Genomic DNA, 21,586 nt, shown 5'->3' on the forward strand with positions numbered 1-21,586 from the left:
GAGCACCACAGTACAGCAATTTCTAAACTTTGTAATTTTCTAGTAAAACCCAGCCTTTATCAGCTTTAAAAATGCAAAGCTGAGTATGCTCAGAGAAAGTTTTTCCCAGCGTCATTTGGGGTCCTCCCTCCACTGAGAGCAAAACAGCAGGAAACCCCAGCTATTCTCACCCAGCCTGAGAAACTGATCTGACAGATAAAGCAAGGGGTAAGCCAGATGCCATACCTGCACTCCAAATTGACAAACCACAACTGCTAACCAAACTTCAAAGGAAACAAAATCAAAATCATAAAGACAATAGAGTACTGTGGCTATTTTACCTTCAACTAGAAACTTCTCTCGTAAGAACAAAACCCAGTAAAACTCAGTGGCAAAAAGCAAGTCTGACTTGCAAGAACAAGGTAAGGAATAATGACAAGATACAGTGATGGTCCCATTTAGTCTAGTATTTTATCTATCAGACATATATATCAGCATTAAGAAAGATGCCACATATCAAATATAAAACTAGGAATGCTGTTAAATGTCATTAGATAGTAATCAGTTCTATGCCAAAACCAAAGATACTTATGCAGCTATTCTCTCCTACATGCAGTGGTCTTCATGCCAAGTTTTTCCAAGGAAAACAATAGCATCCAAATGCTTATAATTATGCACTGACATTTCCTGATGGTGATTTTTATTGAGAATTGCTCAGGATATTCTGTATCTCTAAACTGGTCCATGAGGCTTATGAAGAACACGACTGAGTTGATGTGAATTTCCATATTCTAAATTAGAAATCCATTTTACCTTGAAAACAAAGTTGAAGACAACACCATCACAGCCCTTCAAAGAAATCTTTCATCACTATGTGACATCAAACCCAACAACTCCAACTTACAACTTTACAAGGCTAACACACAAAATAACCCTTCACAGGACTACTTTTCTCTAGGCAGGAGAAACCTAAACCTAAGTAAAAGGCTGAGTTGGCTACAAGTGAGACTACAACCAGGCTGTTACATTTGAGTAGAGCATATTGGACAGAAGCAGCCCAGATGGAAGACATCAAATAAAAAACAGATCCATGGATGCAACCATCTCCCTGCACACAGGGAGACCAGCTTGCTGGCTACTACCCTGTCAGATTTCCCTACAAGAAGCCACCCAATATGTCATTTCAAGAGATTGAAACAATAATGTTAAAAACAAGGATCAGAAAAGGAACTGCAACTCATACACAAAAGATTTTTAAGTCCTCAAAAGAAACAAAACATCTCTCTGGTGCAGAGCATCTTTTACCATCAACCCCCAAGTGACACAACGCAGTTATGAGCAGTGGGTACAATCCTCACACATCATTCTCCATCGAGTTTGCATAAGAGCTTGCTTATAAAGAATTAATGACTTTGGAACTGCCACCCAAACCCTTAGGGTCCATCAAATCAGAGATTAACTCCCTGAACATGCTACATAAAATATTTTCTCATGTATTTTCCAAGGAACTGAATTAATTTCTACAATGGTTTAAATCTGTCTGTGTGGTAAAAGAAGAAACAAATAACTGGTTATTGTGTGGAGTGCTGTCTTAGGTTGCAATGCAAGATGTAACCAGAAGTATGTAATCCATTACCATCTGTTGAAACCAGGTGGGGCAGTGCTCTTTTATCTCTTCCACAACCCATCCTCCCTCCAGGAAATGTCTTCTGTTAATGGGTCAGTGAGTGTCACTGCATGGCTGACAAAATTCCATCATCCCATTGGGGATGCTCCGCCCAGGGGGAGGAGCCAAGCATTCCTACCTGGATAGAATCTGCTATTTGGAACACCACAGTCAGCCTTTTCCCACTGCATTCCCAGAGGAAGACCAGGCCCATCTACACCAGCACTTGACCTTCAGAGGAAAACTCCACCCTTCTGCAGGATCCCTGCTCCAACAGAACCACACCTGTCACTGCAGGAAGGCTGCAGACACCACTTAATGGGGCTGCTACCAACACCCTGATCCACAGGGTGTCAGGTTGTATTCTGACTGTCCATGGTTTTGTACTACTGCATTTTATTTTAATTTTCCTATTAAACCACAGTTCTGATTTGGGATCTCCCACTGGTTTGCTTTCAGTTAGCACTGTGATTGAATTTTTACTTCTTGTGGTAGCAATTTGCAAAGTATTTACAAGTTTTGGGAGGTTTTTCTGCCACAAAAGTACATCCTTCCCACAATACTGTCAGCACTAGCTGAGGTCAAGGTTTGAGCAACTCTCCAGACTGATGCCAGTCAAGACAGCAATATGGTTCCCCCACAAAGAACAAACTGTGCTCTGGATCTGCTTCCACACAGTTCCAGGCTTCCTGGTGAAAGTGTTCACCAGGTAAAAAGACTGATAGATTGCAAATAGGAAATTAGTGTAAAAACATCCACAAGTTTTTCTTGAATTATCACAAACAAGTGCAGTTCTGCTACTCTGCTGATCAAGGGGAGGGTAACACACAAACCTGCTGTGGGTTCAGAGGTTCATCATCACCCCAACACCAGGGGAGGGAGCAGATGTGCAGCTGACTGCTAAACTTACTTGAGATGGAGAAAGGTTCAAAAACAGGCCTTTGAGACAAGAATCATAGAACAGGTTGTGAGGGACCTTAAAGCTCATCTCGTTCCAACCCTTCTGCCATGGGCATGGACACCTTCCACTAGACCAGGCTGCTCCCCAAGCTTTGTTCAAGCTGGCCTTGAAGAGCAGAGAAGATGGGCTCTGTCACCAACCTCAGAGTAGCTCTCCCTAGCAGCAGAAAGGTGCCACATCCCAACACTGAGGCATCACCCCCCACCACAGGCTCTCCCCAGGGCTATGAGAAGGGCTGTAAACTACTGCCAGCAGCCAGATTTCAGTAAGTACAGGTGCTTGCTTAAAATAAACCCTCCCGAGTTTCAGTCTGGTGTAGTTTCATTTGTGCATCGCTCTTAACTGCTGTTACACAGCTGCACATGTCACCTCCAAACTGAGCTGATTCCTGTACATCAGTTTAGAACCTGCTTGTCCAGTCCATAAAATCTTTAGGGAAACTCCTGAATATACGGTCTGAAAAACAACCACTTTCATTATGGATAAATTGGGGTTGACATGTTGTATTACGTTGTTAGTTTAAAAAAAAAAAAATCAGAAACACAGATTTTAACCAAAGGGCAGTATTTTCATTAAGTATTTTCGTACTTTCTCCACAGCCTGTTCAAGTCATTACTCACTTGAAACTGCAAGCGCTCATTAATTGGATTGGGAAACACCAGTGGTCTATGGAAATTCCTAGGAAGATTTTTAATGCACAGCACACTTTGAGGATTGGTGTTTTGCTAATGACCACCATAACCAGCGGCAGACTTTCAAGGACCCCTTGAAAGTAACACTGCTGACAAAATGAGCAGACAAAATCAATATGTAAAATGAAGTATGAGAGAACACGCATTTGGCAATTTTCCCCTTGCTTACAGAAGCAGAGGGAAGTGCCCGAGGACACCTCAGCAGACCAGGGTGAGTTTAAGATGCCGAGCACAGGTTCCCCTGCTGCATGCCAGTAGGACCCTGACAGAGGCTGTTTCCAGCTCCACTAGTGAAGCAGTAAAATCACAGTGTTGTTAAGGCTGGAGAACACCTCCAAGATCTGGAAGTTCAACCATCAATCCAGCACCACCAGCATGTTCACCACTAAACCATGCCCTCACTGCCATACCCACAGATTTTTCTTAACACTTCCAAAGATGGTGATTCCACCACCGCCCTGGGCAGCCTGTTTCAATGCTTTACAAACCTTTCTATGAATACATTTTTCCTAATATCCAACCAAACATTCCCTGTCTCAATCTGATGCTGTTTTCGCTCATCCCATCACTTGTTACCTGGGAGAACAGATCAACCCTCACGCGGTTCCAGCCTCTTTTCAGGGAGCTAGTTGTAGAGGCTGATAAGGTCCTTTCTGAGCCTCCTTTGCTCCAGGCTGAGCCCCGCCAGCTCCCTCGGCTGCCCCTCGTCAAGACTCACACTGCAGACCCTTCCCCAGATGTCTGGCCTGGGAAGCAGACACCTCTACACCATTCGTTAACAGAGCTGCTTAATCACTGCCTGATTCACAGCCTCCTCCCCCACCCAAAGCCCAGCCTAACAGTAATTTTCCTTTGCAGAAAGCGGGGGGCTCCATCCATGTACATCTCCTCCATCAGACAGCGCCGGCTCCACACCCACATGTCCTTTGCGTGCAGCCCACAACAAACCAAACCCAAAGGGGCCCACACAGGAAGTGAACACACTGCAGATGCTGCTTCTTTGATCACAGAACTAAGAAACACGTAGAACTGCAGCTGAGAAGAGCTGCAAACAGGGAAAGCATACGTAGACTTTTCCAGGGTCCGGTCCTGCACAGGGTACCTGGCTAACAGAGATTCTGGCACATGCTCTGGAACCTGAGCACATGCCTGCTCCTGAGCACCTGAGAGCTGGGATCCACCTAGGCAATGCAAAATTAAAGACAGAGACCAGAGAAAAAACAGCATCAGGAAGCAGCAACCTGCATTATCTCTTTGTATCGCACAACATCTCTAGAGAGATAACATTAATTTCTGTGTCGTTTAAGTGCACTGCAAGACCCATGGATTTCAGCAAGACCTGAATTTTCTTTTGATTCACAGAACCACAGAATGGTTTGTGTTGGAAGGGACCTTAGAAAATAACCAGTCCCAAGCCCCTGCCATGGCAGGGACACCTTCCATTATCTCAGGTTGCTCCAAGCCCCATCAAAGAAGGCCTTGAACACTTCCAGGGATGGGGCAGACACAGCTTCTATGGGCAGCCTGTGCCAGGGCCTCACCAACCTTATAGTAAAGAATTTCTTCCTATTACCAATCTAAACTGACTCTTTCTGTCAGTCTGAAGCCATCCTCCCTTGTGCTATCACCCCAAGCCCTTGTCCAAAGTTCCTCTCCAGCTCTCCCGGAGCCCCTTCAGGCAGTGGAAGGTGCTCTATGGTCTCTCCAGAGCCTTCTCCTCTCCACGCTGAATAGCTCCAACTCTCTCAGCCTGTCATTAGTTAATAAAGTTAAAATTCTGTCAAGTATTTTTTAAAAGTGTCAAAAAGAGGAAGTGTGGACACAAACACAATAAAAAGCAATGAGCTGGAAAGAGACCCTTCCTCCAGCTCAAGAACTAGTCATTTCAGCCACTCACACAATCAGCCACAGCCTCACCACAATTAACTGATATAACAAATAAACAGAAACCAGTGATACTATGTCCAGGTTTAACAACAGGCAGCTGGAGACATGCTCTAAGTCAGTCTTACTTGGTTTATATCAATAAAAGGCACCAGATCAGCAAATTTACCTGGTAGTTAAAAGTAGCATATAAAAGACCCATAGTGTTTTATAGCATTTAAAAAGAAAAGGATTGGTGATGGTAAAGCATCTAATGGGTTTGATCCAGTATATTGAAATGTGACTTAATTCCCTCCAATTATGAGATCCCCCATTCTACCTCCAGCCTCTGACAGGATTACATTAAGTAATGATCAAAGAACAAGAAACTTGCCACTCAAGCAGTCTGCAGCAACAGACTTCTCTGAAGATAAATGCTTCTACAAGGCTCCAGGACAAATTTAACTTAATGCAAATATTAAGATACTGTCCATAAAATGCAGTACTATAATAAATCTTTTAAACCTCATCATCCTCTTAGAGTAGTTTAAAAAAATTGCATCTATGAGGAAGTGGATTACTACTACAGTTTGGTACTAATTTCTTTATTCTGCTCTACAATAAACCTAACAGCTGAAAAAATTCAGTATGTTGTCACAACTCCACAGAAATGGGCATTGGATCATACATGTACTATTTTTGGAGCTACAAATATTCTTAATTTGAAAAAAAAAAAAAAAGTATGTGGGTAATAAATGCACAGAATCACAGAATGGCTTGGGTTAGAAGAGATTTTAAGGATCATCTTGTTCCAGCCCCCCAAGGCAGGGACACCTTCCACTAGACAAGGTTGCTTCAAGTCCCATCCAATCTGGCCTTGAACACTTCCAGGGATGGGGAGTCCACAGACTCAAATTACTGACCATAAACATGAATTTAAAAAAAATTACTGAAATTAAAAAAAGATTTGAGTTTACAGGTTTGAGTCACATGGAAATTTGTACTGAATTGTTAAACCCTGTTTGGAATTGAACACTGTGAGAAATATGAATGCAAAACTTACTATCTCAGATTTTATATTTTAACTGTGAAGATAAATAACTGAACTGTTTACTTTCCTATTACTCAATCCAAGATCAAAACAGCAATTTAATTTTTATTATGCACCACAACTACAATTAATTTTTTTTTTAAGCATTATCATTAAAAAGTCACTTGCAGTTATTCTGGCTGCAGTTTTGCAAGCTCCTACTGCATGAGCACAGAAGTTTGGGATATAGTTTAACAAAGATGATAATAATTACTTCTTTCTTCTGTAAGTAAAAAACATGGCTGTATTATTACTTTCTTCTTTTGTAATCATAAAACATGGTTGCATTATTGATTGGGTTGAGAAGCAGACTAAGAATAGAAATGACTCACTCGTCTCCATTGTGACGCTGCCCTGCTGCAATGACCCCAGCTCCTGGCTGGATGCTTATCACCACCAAGGCATGCAATCCTGATAACAAATCAGATCTGAAGCAAGAGCTGGCATAATTAACACCAATGGCACATTTCTTCCTAATCCATTCATTCTGAGCAAGAGCTTTTGCCAAATGTGTCCAGCCTCACTTTCTCCCCCACAGTCAGGACGTTACTGTGGGGGTGATGTGCAAGATGCAGAATTAGTAAGTGACAAAAACGGAAAAGGCCAGAAATGCCCAAGGATGAAGAGATCTGATGTAATGATGGGATGCTCAGACCTGCCCCAGGCAGACTGACAGCCTCACATTCTCAAGCGGCCACCATGGCCATGGCCTCACACGTGACCCACGGTGACACAGCCACATCCTCCCGCCCTTCACAGCAGCAGGGCTGTGGTGTACCCTGAAAAAATACTGCTAAGTGTTCTGCCAAATACACAACTGTCCTTGGGATCTGGCTGGCCTGTTGTGCTGTAGAAGGGAAAACCACAGTGCCAGCAGAACCTCACCACGGCTTGGGTGCACTGTGGATCTGGAGGGGAGCCCAGCCTGCTCACCAACCCCCAGAGCACCAGCCCGGCACAGGGGCTGCCAGAGCAAAGTCACACACTGAGCACTTTGAAGATAGAGACAGAAACAGAAACCTCTTCACTCTGAGGGAAAAGAAAGAACGCTGCCAGTATGTGTTCACTGAATTTAACTGGAAGGAAAAAAAAACAACAACAACAAACAACTCCTAATTCTACAGACAACCAATGCTCTTGTGAAATAGCACTGTTCTGTAAACCACAAAAACATAGCAAAGCAGTCTAAATGGTAACACCTTCACCAGAGAAACCAATCAGATGATCCATTCTTAACATTAGCTTATTTGAGGGAAGGCAGGGAGGGAAAAAATTTAAGATACCCACAATAATTTGAATGTCAACTATCCTGATGATATCCAGTTAAATCAAGAACTAGAACTCTTTCACTTAATTAAGAGGCGTAAGAGAAAAGAAGAGATTCAAGGATAGTAACAATCAAAAATATTATTTAAAGTATCTGCATATAAATCTTGGGTTTGTGTCAAATCAGGTATTTCTACAGAACAAGTTCCAGCACTAACAACAAGTACTCCATGTGAGAAGTAGATGTTAGCTCATGTCACAACCCAATAGGTAATGTTTTACAAAACACAGATTGACCTCAATCATAAACATAAGCACAGTATATTTAATGTGCTGAGATTTACATTCTAAGGAGTTAATGGAGATTGCATAGATAATTCCCCTTAAAAGCAAACCCAAGAAACCTTATATTTAAGGAAATATTCCTAGCTGGGTTAAAAATACACTGAATTTCAGTACCTAAAGGATCTGAGTTTTCTTTAGAAAGCAGAAAACTACTTGCACATGAGGGATTAGGCATGTAAAAACTTAAATGGTGTCATACTGAGTATTCCAACATCAACCACAGGAGACAGACTGGAGTCCATGTGGAGGCTGGAAAGCTCCAATCCCTCCCCAAGCACACAGGACTCACAAAAGCTCCATGAAGCTGCATTCAGCATCTGTCACAGAGCACTCAGCAACAGGCTGGAGAGTGAAAAGCAACTCTGTACTCATTCATTAGCATTATGCCAGACTGGAAATCTGCTGGAGAGTTTGTAAACACTTTTCCCACTCTGGCAGAAACCTTATTACAAGTTCCTGTAAAATGGAAGTTTGACTTACCCTCCTCCTTATCCTGATCCCCTGCCTATAGAAGAGGGTTGGAACTAGATGATCTTTAAGGTCCCATCCAACTCAAACCACTCTATGATCCTACCCTTCTCTCATGGGCTATATAAAGGGTTACACCATGAAATCTGTTTTTCAAGATCACTAGGAACCAACGTAAGAGCACATTCATATAGGCATGGAACTAATCATACATAAAATAAATGTATTACTTTACCAGTTTACAATGGAATATGGAAAAATATAGGCACAAAACTTTTCCTTACTTTTCCTCACACAGGCAGTTTGTTACCGTGTTTTGATTCCTCAGTCATCGGCTGAGTTATACATTATTTTTTGCTACCTTAAGTACTCCGAGTATGACACTTTTCAATTAGAAGCTTGCAGTCTACAAAGCAAAGATTGGTATTTCAATTCAGACTGCTGAAAACCCAAAGTCTTGGAGATTTAGTAGCAGAGAGGTGGTTGTTTAGTCCTTGCCACTTAGCAGTCACTCATTCAGGAAAACAGTGTTACAAGACTCTTCTTATATATTCCTAATTAACACAAATAGCAGACATAAAAGCAGATTTGGGAATGTGCTTCTGATTTAAGAAGTTTATACCATTTTCCATCAAACATACATACATACATACATATATATACATATATATGTGTGTGTGTGTGTATTTCCCCCCCCCCAACCAATATGAGGAAGCCACCAGGTTTGCAGCAAGCAGCTACAGGCACAGGCGCTCTGTATTGTTGGTAACAATTAAATAAATCAAGACAAAGAAAAATAATCCAACTTGAAGAAAAATCTTAATGAGGACATGATCTGTTGACTAACCACAGTCCTGTGAGTGTACCCCACTGACTCCTTGCAGCAGTAACTGACAGCCTCTGAAATCATCCGGGAAGCCGTGAAACTTGGTCTTTCTCAGAACAAAGATGCCAAGTCCCTTCTCACGCATCCCCCCAGGCAAGCTGCATGGGTAGCACCAGCATCAGCTGCTCCTGGGATTCTCCTACTCTTAGCAATGAAACCTGAGAATTATTAGCTGTGTGCTTATTCACTGTCACAAACACCAAAGAGACAGAGATAGGTTCTGTCCTACACAGACTGGAATTTAATTCCTAATCAAGCTTTATGCACATTCGCCCAGAGTGGGAGGGTCCAATATCTCATTTCTTCAATAACTAATTTAATGTCTTGCTAATGATAAAATCCAACTTATTTGACAGTTCTAGAAATGAGATGGCAGAGGATGTTAAACTTCAAGCATATTCTCTTCCTGTCACAGACACAGCAATGCTGTGCAGGGCCTAAAATCAGCACCTGCGACCCAACTGCTACCAACATATAGAAAAAACATCAGCTCATATAAGTTATAAGCTCATATCTGACTGCACACATCAGATATTTTGAAGTGTATCAACTGAGAGTCTACCTCTTTTGAGGAGATGAAAAGGAAGATGGGGGAAACAAAGAGAAATGTTTTTTTCCTCTTCTGAGCATGAATACTATTCCGGGCTTGTACTTCAATGTACTTCAACGTTAATACTGGTTTTAAACTTTGATTTTGAAAGCAGATCAAATTATCCAGAACAATTATTTTCAATTAAATTATTTGTCTGATAACATATATCCTGTTAGCAAGTAGGAAGTTTGAAAAATAATGGTGAAGAAAAACCCTCACATACACTTTGCATCCCTGAAACGACAGAAGTATGTAACTCCACACAGTGCAGAGTTTATAATCTCTGCTGCTATTTAAGACTAGATCAGTTGTTACTCTTTTTGATGTTTGAACTACCACTATACTATTTTTAAGCAAGTAAACACAACCAAGTACAAGAGCATTAATGCTGTATTGATCTGCATTTGCAATTAACTCAGCTCTAATCCACAGTTCAAATATATTAAGGAAAAAAAAGAAACCCACCAATTCCTACATCTTACCAAAAGTACACCAGGTAAAACCAACAAAAAAAATGAATAAAGACCATTTCTCTGTCCAGTGTGCACGTTACAATTTATTTATAGTGCTCATCTGAAGATCCCTAAACCAAAAAAACCCATCTTTTCCAATTACTACCTTCACTTCCACCTATGGTGCTCCAATCCAAACCACTTCACTGCCCTTCAGCACTAAAGAAGTGTTCTCAAAACCAGCAAGCATGGCCTATTTCACCAGTTTTGTCAGCACCAGAAAGCCCAGGCGGCCATGCAGACACCAGAATGCCCAGGAGGTGGGCAGACTCACCGACACGTAGCTGCTGGAATCCACGTTGTCCGTGATGGTCTGGCGCTCGCCCCTCTGGTTGATCTTCCTGTACCTGCGGCGGGACTGCCGCAGCGGCACTTCTCTCTGCAAGATGCTTTCCTCATTGTCTTTAGAGTTCTCCACCTGAAACACATGTTCAGGCTCCTGGTTAAACATCCAGTTCTTCCATAGCACTGAGAGACGATGGAGCCGTATGAAGCTCATGGGGAAGGAACAAACATAAGTTTGGACAGCTAAAACTTTCTGGAGTAAATGACTGTGGTTGTTTCAGAGAACCACTGCTGCAGGTCTCAGAAGTGCCTTATTACAATGAGCTGAGGCACGGTTTCCTTCCAGGAAACAGTGTATTTTAAAAAAAAAAAAAAAAAAGTAAAAAAAGCACAGATATCCTCCCAACAATGTCACTCATCAGCAGAAACTCTTCTGCACCCACATGCATCAGATTGAAGGAGTTACAGGCAATGCTCATTTCAAGCTTATCTTCTACACAGAAGTTACCATTTTTTGTGTATTTACAATCTGGCAAAAATATTGCATTATATCCCATTTTTAGTAGTGTAATTTTTAAAAGCATAATTTATTTCTAGTACCATTCACAGCTAAACAACTTCAAATATTCCAGTTTTTTTATAAATAGCTACTTCACCTATGTCATACTGCCTCCTAATCACTTCAGTAGATTATGGAGAAATGGCTGGAACTTATTCATAACTTGATGTTAAATATTATCTCTGACTAAACATAAAAAAAATTAGCTAAATTTATCTGTTTAAAAGCCAACATGAAACCTTTTATCTAAATAGCTACAATACTTGTTTTCTATAAAAAGCAGTCTCATCCTTTCCCATTTCCTTTTGATGTTTTGGAAAAATATCTCCCAGCAGGAAGCAGGACAGACATGCATGCGAATAGGCTGCAGCAGGCAAGAAGCTTCTCTACAATGTATTTACTATGTAGAAGTTTCTACCATCTTCAATGGCTTATTTTTATTTTTTTTTCTACAAATTTCACTGGAGAAATTGGAGACTAGAAAGACTATACTACTGGAACAGGAGAAGAACCTCTGTATGGTATTACACAGCTCACTTCACATACTCAAGTAAATTACCTTAAAATTAAAATCCAAAAGATACCAAGAAATGAAACACAGAAAGACTTAACAGACAGAAACAAGAAAGTGACCAAACTAACACCATCACAAAAGCAAGATTACATCTACCTTCAACATCACTTTTCCCAAATACATATGGTCTGTCTGAGGTCAAAGGAAGGCGCAAGCAGCTGAGCTTGTCTTGTGGGTTGTTTTTGATTCCATAGAGAAATCACACACCAATAACATGGGTTAAAGATACAACAGTTAGAAAAGCTAGAAAATAAGAGTGAAGCTCACATAATACTGTCAAAAAAAGAAATCAGAAAAGCTGAGTTGAAAAAGGGATAACCGCACTTTTCACTATAATTTAACTACCTCTTTGCAAAGGAACAGGACAACAACCACAGATACATATTTGCAGCACTGCAGTAAGCACAGTAGTGTAAGAGTGTGAAGAATAAATGGATGCAGGCAGAAACACAAAAAGAAACAAAAAAATCTTTTTAAACAGGCCATCCAGTATCATCAAAAAATGCACTAAATGATTGATATAGAAGTCTTTCTTCATGTAGCATAAATATGGATTTCTAGCTAGAACCAATGTTGCTCTCAAATTGTACAGAAGTCATCCAAAAATAAGGAATTTTGGATTTGTACAGAGTTATTAATTAAATAAACAGAAATGTGCTGATTTAATTTTATATTTTTGTATGTGAGCTCCATCAATAAATGCATTATCTTTTTTTTTTTTCTTGCATTCAGTCTTACAAGACCATAGAAACCAAAATAAGCAGCGAATTTCTCCAACAGAACAGATTAACATGGACCTGAGAAACTGCTGGGGTGGACAAAGACTCTTTCAATACAGATAACCCTTATTATCAAGAAACCCCAAAGTGAACAGGTATTTTTAAAGCTAAATTAAAACAAACACTCCGTGACAGAGTAAATTATTTTTCTTTCTCAATTCTAACTGAAAACTAAGATGTAAGCATTAATAAATTATTTGATTGCATTAAGTCAGAACAAACAAGTGGCGGAAAATGAGACCATCTGCTTCCTTTGGTGAACTGCTGTTGACAAAAACAACATGGAAATCAGAAACCAGGAAAGACCTCCACACCACAGAGCTTCCAGCTTAGTACCACCAGCACGAGCAGTATTTTGAGTCCAGCTGACCAACAGGTTGTCAACAATTATGATTCACAGTAACTGTTTTTGATGTTCTGTGCATCAACAGGATATGCACACCTGGGCACCTCACTCAGCCCTGCTTTCACCTGGTTAAAATAAAAATTCCACTTGGCAGAGAGGTGTCACCCTCGTCACAGCCCTGTGGAGGAATTCAGCTTCTCTGTGAGTGCTGGGAGCTGGGTCCTGGTGGGGAAGCAAAGGGAGGACAGATTCCCTGGCACTGCAGAGCCAGGAGAACCAGGCTGCTATCAACTCAGGTGGAGACACTGTCCCACAGACTGCTTCCCACTATTTCATTTTTCATACAGTATCACAGAATTGTTAAGGCTGGAAAAGGACCCAGAGATCATCTCGTCCAACCATGCCCCTAGCCCTGCCAGGCTCACCACTAACCAGGTCCCCAAGTGCCACATCTACACATCCATGAAATCCTTCCAGGGATGGTGACTCCACCCCTGCCCTGGGCAGCCTGTGCCAGGCCTTGACCCTTCCCATGAAGAAAATTTCCCTAATATCCAATCTAAACCACAGGATTTTCTTGTTTCACTCTGCAGTCCAAAGCAGCAATGAATTCTTTTCCACCTGCACATATCACACTGCTCTTCTGAAATCTTATGCTTAGATCTGAAAAAGAAAATGAAAGCACCAAGGAACAACAGTAATGACACTTCAACATACCAAGATATGCTGCAATTCTGGGCCATCTTCCTAAATGATAAATGGGGCTATTATTACTTCAATAGATTGCTCAGCCTCCAAAAATATGAGTTACAATGCCCATTCACACACTATCTGTTATGCTCATTAACTTAAGTTGACCACATTTTATAGCCTTTAAAATGGGTCCATTCCCAGAAGATTCCCACTACAAAACTGATTTACATGCTAAAATGACAGGAGAGAAGGAAAAAGAAAATTAAAATCAGTCACCAGCAGGAAACGATAGAGTTCTTTAACTCCATTAAAGCAGCTAACTAATTATTTTGCTTGAAGATAAATATTCATTATGTATTAAACCTCATTAGAATGTTGCAAATTAAAAACTACAGAAAATAAAAGAATTAAGAGAAATTAATAAGAGTTAATCAGGGAACTAAAACTCAAGTACACCTTGTGTCAGTGAAGATCATTAGCAAGGTGAACGCCACCACACTGATGCTTTTTTCTCACACTATTTGAAGTGCTTCCTAGAAAATACAGCCAATAGCACCTTTAGCTACATTTACCTGTAAAATATGATCACAAATATAATGAGGAAACTACTCTGCACTTATAATTCTCTGATTTTCCTACTGGAAAATTATACTGAAGTTCAAGAGAAGAATATAAGATACTTTCAAGTGCCATTATACTCTCACTGGCATTTAATCACAATTACAGACAATTCAGGAGATTTAAAAGAGAGCAAACAGCTGTCTGGGCCATGCCTTTGTCTCCAGGATCACCCAGCAGTGTGAGGCTGCTGACACGGCCAGTGCTGGCTTCCCCAGCTACTGTGATACTGTGCTGCTCTGAAAACACCCAGCACAGTTGTGCCTCCTCAGGTTACACACACAACACTGGATCCTTCCATAAATATTTCAGCAGGGTCAGTTTCTCTCTTGAAGCACACGCTGCACAGAAACTCCTCTTTTATTTCCATCGTCTTTTTTCTTTTTTTAAATTTATTTATTTCTAATTTATTTCTTTTTTATTTCTTTAATGCAATGGTGATGCGACCAAAGATGTAGGTATTTCTTAAGATTTCCTTTGCCCATGAAATATTTCTCACACAAACTTACAAAAGTACTTGCAGGGAGCCAAGTCACCAGCCAGACCAGGCTGGTCTAGTCTTCCACTAGGTTGCTCCAAGCCCCATCCAGGCTTGTCTCGAACACTCCCAGGGATGGGGCAGCCACAGCTTCTCTGGGCAGCCTGTGCCAGGGACTCACCACCCTCACAGGGAAGAACTTCTCCCTAATACCTGATAATAGATATGACTGGATAAGTGAGTGTTTCTCACTCTGCTACAGCAGCACTGAGGAGCAAGACTCAGCTCAGCCCAGGCACAGCACTCAGGCACACTGAGCCTACCACATGCTCAGTTCAGCACACCACTCCTTGGCAGCTGCAACTAAAAAGTAAAAATGCAAAGCAGCAAATGCAAACCAGAGGGCCTGGGGCACTCCCCTGACATGGCTGTACACACTGCCACCCAAACAGACCTGTGGCATCCCTCCAGGCATAAATCTCCACTCCAAAATTCCAGCTTTGAGAAGAGACTGGACAATTCAGAATAAAACAAATTAACTGGTTCACTCTAGAGATGAAGACAGGTTTCTTGCACTCTTAACCTGCACTTCAAGGCAGACTGTAGCTTAAAATATGTGCTGCATCATAGAGCATACTACTGATGCTATCAGAGTCCATGGGCAGAGTCAGACTGACATTGCACAGAGCAAGCTGCACAAAGGACAGCAAGTGGACTTGGTACAGGACACTGCTGACATCCCTGCTGGTAATGCACTGTGAGAAACAAATATTTTATGGAAGCTGAGTATTTACATGCTCAGTAAGAGACACTGTCAAATATTAGTTTTAATGTTACCATATCTAGATCTAGGGCAGCTAAATCAATAGCAGTCTGGAGATGGGAGTCTGATTAACAGACACGTGGGTTCTGAGCACAACAAACAGCTTTGTTCCAGCTCCATTAAAAACATCTAAGGTGAAAGTTGGAAGAGATCTGCCTGTGTCCCCAGGCACACTGCTGGGATACAATGTCAGTCTTCACAATGGAAAAGCAATCCTAGTATTGCCACTGCTCACAGCACGTGTACAACAACCTTGGAAGGACTAAGCTACACTCTCTGAGCACATATAGGTGCATCTATACATGCACTTGGCAGTGCCAGTGAGTGTTCTGGAGAAGAAGGAATACTGGACATTAAGAACAGTGACAAATCCTACCCTTCAAGCTTGGCTAAGCATTCTCATGTTTCTTTTCCTACCTAAAAGGCTTCACACTTTGTGGCACTGCAAAGGTTTGGAGGAAGAACACTTTTCCACCCAGATGTGACCAATAAAAGCCATGAAATGGGGAATGGGGGTGTAAAAAAAAATACTCAAAATAGAAGACTGTCATAGCCTGACTCAGGAATGCTCAGCTCAGCCGTGACTGTTAGGCTTTTGAAACTCAAGTAAGCATAATTTTAGAAAGAATGACCTAATCATCATCATCATTTACCCATCTAGATTAAATTTACATAGCTACTGCTGTTATGAGAGCGGCCATAGGTATAATTGAAATCAAGGCAATTTTACTGCAATTTCACAGAATACTTTACAATAAGCTTTCTGCTGTAAAAGAGAAAGAATTTGCTGAAACCAGCAATAGATTTAAATACATATGAAAAAATTTGCCTTACCACAATCATTTCTGAAGGTTCCAATATGATACATTCGCATCCTCGCTTTCCTCCAGACTGCTTGCCAAAACTAGAGTGGGATGGAAAAAAAGCAAACAAAAAAGAAATGAGATGAACAGCCTATTTTACCTTTTCAGTAACAAAAATAACTGGCAATGGTCCATGTTGTTAAAAAATAAAAAAAGAAGAAAGAAAAATTGATGAAAACTATTGTATGAAAAATGCTAATTAGATAGTATCATTACCATAATATTTTAATTTATTCAGCATCCCTCATCACAGCCTGCTATGTAAAGTCCAAATATAAAGAATGTTCTTTTGTAAAATCATTATTACTTGCAGATACTCACAACCACTCATAATACATTTCAGTTCTGACAAGAAAACCTTAGTGCATTTTAATTAACATTAAACGGGCCTTGTAAAAACAAATATACATAAATTCCAAAGACTCCAAAATACTACTCAGCACAGAACATCTTTAATGAGAGCTCCCTCAACTCTGCATCACCCCTTCATCCTCCCAGCAAAGGGGGGTACAGAGAACCTCTTTTCTCACACTGAGCCTTGTGACCTCTGTTTCTAGTTGCTACTTGTACAAGGACTGGGTCATGGTGATGGGCTCTCTTTAAGTAGGAAAGAACACAAATGGAACAAAGCATGATGGGCTGCGTAAGACAGCAGCTGAGGAAAGCAGCTAAAAACAACCTGATGTGCTTCAGCTCATCAACTCTAACAGGAGACTTCCTTCAGGACACTGAACAACAGAGGTGACTTTAGAGAAACCACCTCTGGAGAAGGCACCATGCAACCAAATCTGAAGGTGCTGGAGCTACCAGCAAAAGAGGACTGAGCTAGACACTGCTGGGGGATGAGTGAGGTGTGCTACAGACCAACAACCTCTCAAATCAAACCATTTGTCACTGTACTAGTAGTACCTGGAATCGAATAGATCTGGCTTCACATATTAAGTAAGCTTGTCTTCACTCCTGACCCATCAGCCTGAGGTGGGAATGCTTGACCTACTCACTCCCTGGGCACGAGGGAAAGTGATTCCACAACCCCAGCACACAAAACAAACGCCTTGATGAGCAGCACAGTGGCTGGATTAGCAGTTCAGAGGGTGCAGCTGTCAGACTGTCAACATCAATCACGTTTTAGCACCTGCCAGCAGGTGAGATAACTGAGGAACTGCTTAATGCAAAGCAGGGATTCACATGAGAATTAGAAGGAAGTTAAGACAAGAGTGGAGACAAACCCTTAAAAAATAGATCAGCTCCAGGTGTTTTCACTGAGATTATGTTTAAAAAGTACATCTGAAACTCCAGCCATGCAAGATTTGAGTTACATATACGGTCATCTTGATGGCAAAGATCCATTGAAACCACCACCACTTTATACAGAACACTTAAAAAGATTCATGTTTGTAAACAACACTCCAAAACTTCTGTGGGATATATGCAACTATGGGAAAATAATTTAAGGAACTGAACTGAGGCTAAAAAAACTAAACTAAGCTGAAGAAGGGGAGGTTTTGATTAGATATTAGGAAGAAACTCTTCCTGTGAGGGTGGTGAGGCCCTGGCACAGGGTGCCCAGAGCAGCTGTGGCTGCCCCATCCCTGGAAGTGTCCAAGGCCAGGCTGGATGGGGCTTGGAGCAACCTGGGATAGAGGAAGGTGTCCCTGCCCATGGCAGGAGGTTGGAACCACGTGAGCTTAAATATCCTTTCCATCACAAATCATTCTGTGATTCTCCTGAAACTGTGAAGTAACTCAAGGGAAGCTTCAGATTACTGCAACAAAGAAATTATCAGTGCAATCCAGTTTGGATAAAGAATTACAATTAATAGGAGCACAGCAGCTTCCATTGTCAAGTTTTGATTTTGCTAATGGTCTACTGAAGGAAAAGAAAAATACATTTAAATTACATGACTGCAATACAGTCATAAACACCATGACAACTAAAACTTTCTCACCCAAACCAGACAAGCACCAGTTTCACATAGAAAACTGGCATTTTCACACATCTATAATAAGAAACTCAGAGTTCAAATTTTCATGCCTTCTTTCATGTTTTTTCCACACAGCATGTGATTCAGGCATGAGAGTCCTGTGTTTCTGCAACACATAAAAAGAATGGCTAAACTATTCTCACTCTTATAACCATTAATTCATTTCAGAAAATACAGAACTATCATTTTTAATGTCAGCTCCAACACTAAGATGCACTGAAATCCACATTAGGATTTCTCTACAAACTACAAACCAAACTGAGATCAACTTTGCCATGGGATCATTTTCAATTTAAAGAAAAAAAAATTAAATAACTTATAACTCTATTCCTTATAGTAGAAAACAAAAGACAAGAGATTTTTTTTCCCAAAACACCAAAATTACAAAGGAATCATGTGCAACTGCAAGTTTCAGGTTCTGCACCTTTTTAAATCCAGAAATAATCATTATCAGTTTTATGACAAAAGAGATTACTACTATTGCTACATCCCCTGTAGTTAGGAAAGAGCACCAATTTCCTGTTGCAGGTTGTTCAAGCAAAGTATTTTTGTTGTGTAACAAGATTTTATCAAACTCTGGAGGTCAAGGAGGAGTTGTTTTCTTTTTTGCTTTGTTTTACATAAACACATTCCTCAAATTCAGCCACTGTCCAGCCTCCCTCTGCTGATGTTGCAGCATTTGCTAATTAAGTAATGGCAGTAAGCGTAATGAGGACAAGAACGGTGCTTGGAACAAAGGTCACAGTCTTGGCCCTATTATTTCTGCTCGATCAGGCACTTTACAACAACCAAACACTTGGAAAAGGATCAGGTTCCAAAGACAAAACCCACACAGCTAATCCTAAAGAATAAACTACTCATATTAACAAGTCAATAGGTCAAGTTTCATTATTTCCTGGTACACACCCTGGATGGTTTATGGATTATTCCACAGCAGAGCTCCTTCCAAAGAGGAGGTCACACGTGGTTTTTCCCCAGTCATAACTACCACTATGTCTTGAAAATACCAACTTTTAATTCTTAATCAACATACACAACATGTTTTAGAAACATTGGTTTTAAATTTCTTAATGACTTATTACGTATTTTTCCTCTAGAATACAAATATTTAGCTTCTCTATCAGTTAAGAGGTTTGCTGACATCAGTATACTTCACTAATCTGCCAATTATAATCAAGGCTTCAAAACAACATTCATTCCTAAATGTTTGTAAATGGAAAAGGTTCGGTTGAACAAAGCTTTGAAAATGGAGGAGGGAAAACCCACTCGGGAAACAAGAGCAAACTTTGACATGGAACATTCTTTCAAAGAAGAAGGAACATTTCTGTGACAGCAAATCACTTGGAGAAGTTTTTAGCTGGTGATTAAACCCATCCAAACCTGAACCATGCTGTTTATCAAAAGAGAGAGCTCTGGAAAGTACTTGTAAGTCTGGAAGATTTGGGGCAATCTTATCTTTTGGTACTAAAAGACAACTTTGCTGTGGCATCAAGAACTCATGGTGCTGTTTGCAGGAGCTGTTATTACTCAGTCTTTTTGGTTACCCAAGTTGGCACCACATCCTCTCCCAGGGTCAGGTTTGCTTCCTGGAAAGGTCCAATCCAAGAAGCCCATTTCAGTCCTTCTGCTTGCCAACCATCACAGCAGCTTCTCCAACCAAAAGCTTATCTCAAAAACACTACGTCCTCCTGATGTCACATGTGGCAAGATGCGTAAGAAAATTGGGAAATACTCACAAAGGTACAGCACATTACACATGCTTTAGTGCTTTAAGTAGAGTGGGGAAAATAATCTAATTAAAAATTTAAATTAACACTGAAAGTGTAAGAAAACATGAAACTGATGTAAATTAAGCTCTACTTACAACAAAAAAAAATTGTTAAAGGACATACTACCACTGGTATAACAATTAAAGTTTTAAATGACTGAACAATTTAATTGGCATTGCTAATACATGTGTGATATTTAAATAAGTCTTAAATTTAATATCATTCTATAGCTTGTCACTGCTGGAAACCTAGAAAAAATTAGTACTATAAAAGTGCACTACAATTTTTTTTATTTATTATTTTATTGTATGCTCCTGTCACTTAATATTCATGTATTTCATCTGCATCATTAATTTTCACACACTCACTCAATGTCATCATGGGAAAAAAAAATGTCTTCCATATACCAAAGGCAGTTTTGTTTATCCTTGATTTATGGATGCCTCATTTGCAAGAAATTGTGTTTTCCTTCTAATTCACTGCTACTCATAATTAAAAATGCTTAAGCAGTTGCATAATCTGAGAAAAGAATGTAAGTTAAACTGGCATGATATCCATACCAACAACTAATGGGTGTTCAGGCCGTGGGATCAGACTGGAGCTACCAAAATGTAAAAGCCCAGGACTGCAGATAACAGCTCTCAGCCAGGCTGGACAGGGCTTGGAGAATCCTGGTCTAGTGAGGTGTCCCTGCCCATGGCAGTGGGCTGGAACTGGATGAGCTTTAAGGCCCCTTCCAACTCAAACCAGTCTGTCATTCTATGACATTCCTTGGTTCATCTGTCCCTTTTCCACTGTGTGATTTGCTCATCTCTCAGCAACTGCAGAGTACCTCAGAAGTGCAGGCACCTGAGCATGTGCCTGCTGACTGCACTGATACAGGGAATAGAATAAATTAATCACTGGAGGAGCCTTCTGTACCTGAGAATACCCCATTTCACACTCATGCTCACTCCCCAGAACAGGAAGGTGTTAAAACTTCTTTTTAAAGTAAAACTTCTGTTATAAAGTAAACTATTTAGAAACTCCTCCAATGTAACATATTTTGATCGTAGCCCTTGAAACAGGATGAGCACAAACATGGCTTTCTGAACACAAATGTTTTGAAAATTCTTATATCCAGCTGTTGCACAACCTGAGTATTTGGTGACGAAATACATCTGGAATCCAGAACTGATGAATTTAAGCAACAGCCATCACATTTTACTCAAACATTTCCTGATATCAATATGCTCAAGTTTTTCAATACTGATAGCTTCTCATTCTTCATTACTCAGAATATCATACATACATTAAAGGTAATAACACAGCCTGTCCTGCAGAGCTTTCAGTGTACAAACAGATGGAGACTGAGACTGTCTTATTTGTTTCAGCACTAATCAGCAAGTATCTTCAAATTTACAATGCTCTACTACATCCTGAAACAATATTTTCAGATATTTCAGACATCAAAGCTATCAGTGGCAGGATGTCAGGCACTTCACGTTCTGTATTT

At 40.5% G+C, this 21,586-nt stretch overlaps 1 protein-coding gene across 11 annotated transcripts in view; it reads right to left on the reverse strand.

Moving 5' to 3' along the window:
* The window catches only part of RAPGEF6 (Rap guanine nucleotide exchange factor 6), a 122,622-nt gene that overhangs the window by 67,498 nt on the left and 33,538 nt on the right, over nucleotides 1–21,586 (reverse strand). For all 11 annotated transcript variants that reach the window (XM_041397916.1, XM_041397911.1, XM_041397919.1 and 8 more), the window contains exons 5-6: nucleotides 16,310–16,379; nucleotides 10,595–10,738 (exon numbers count right to left, since the gene is read on the reverse strand). In XM_041397916.1, the coding sequence (XP_041253850.1) occupies nucleotides 10,595–10,738; nucleotides 16,310–16,379 (214 nt within the window). The remainder of the gene's footprint in view (nucleotides 1–10,594; nucleotides 10,739–16,309; nucleotides 16,380–21,586) is intronic.

This window comes from Onychostruthus taczanowskii, unplaced genomic scaffold, assembly GCF_017590055.1.
Source record: "Onychostruthus taczanowskii isolate IOZ18803 unplaced genomic scaffold, ASM1759005v1 scaffold14, whole genome shotgun sequence".
In the NCBI taxonomy this organism is placed as follows: Eukaryota; Metazoa; Chordata; class Aves; order Passeriformes; family Passeridae; genus Onychostruthus; species Onychostruthus taczanowskii.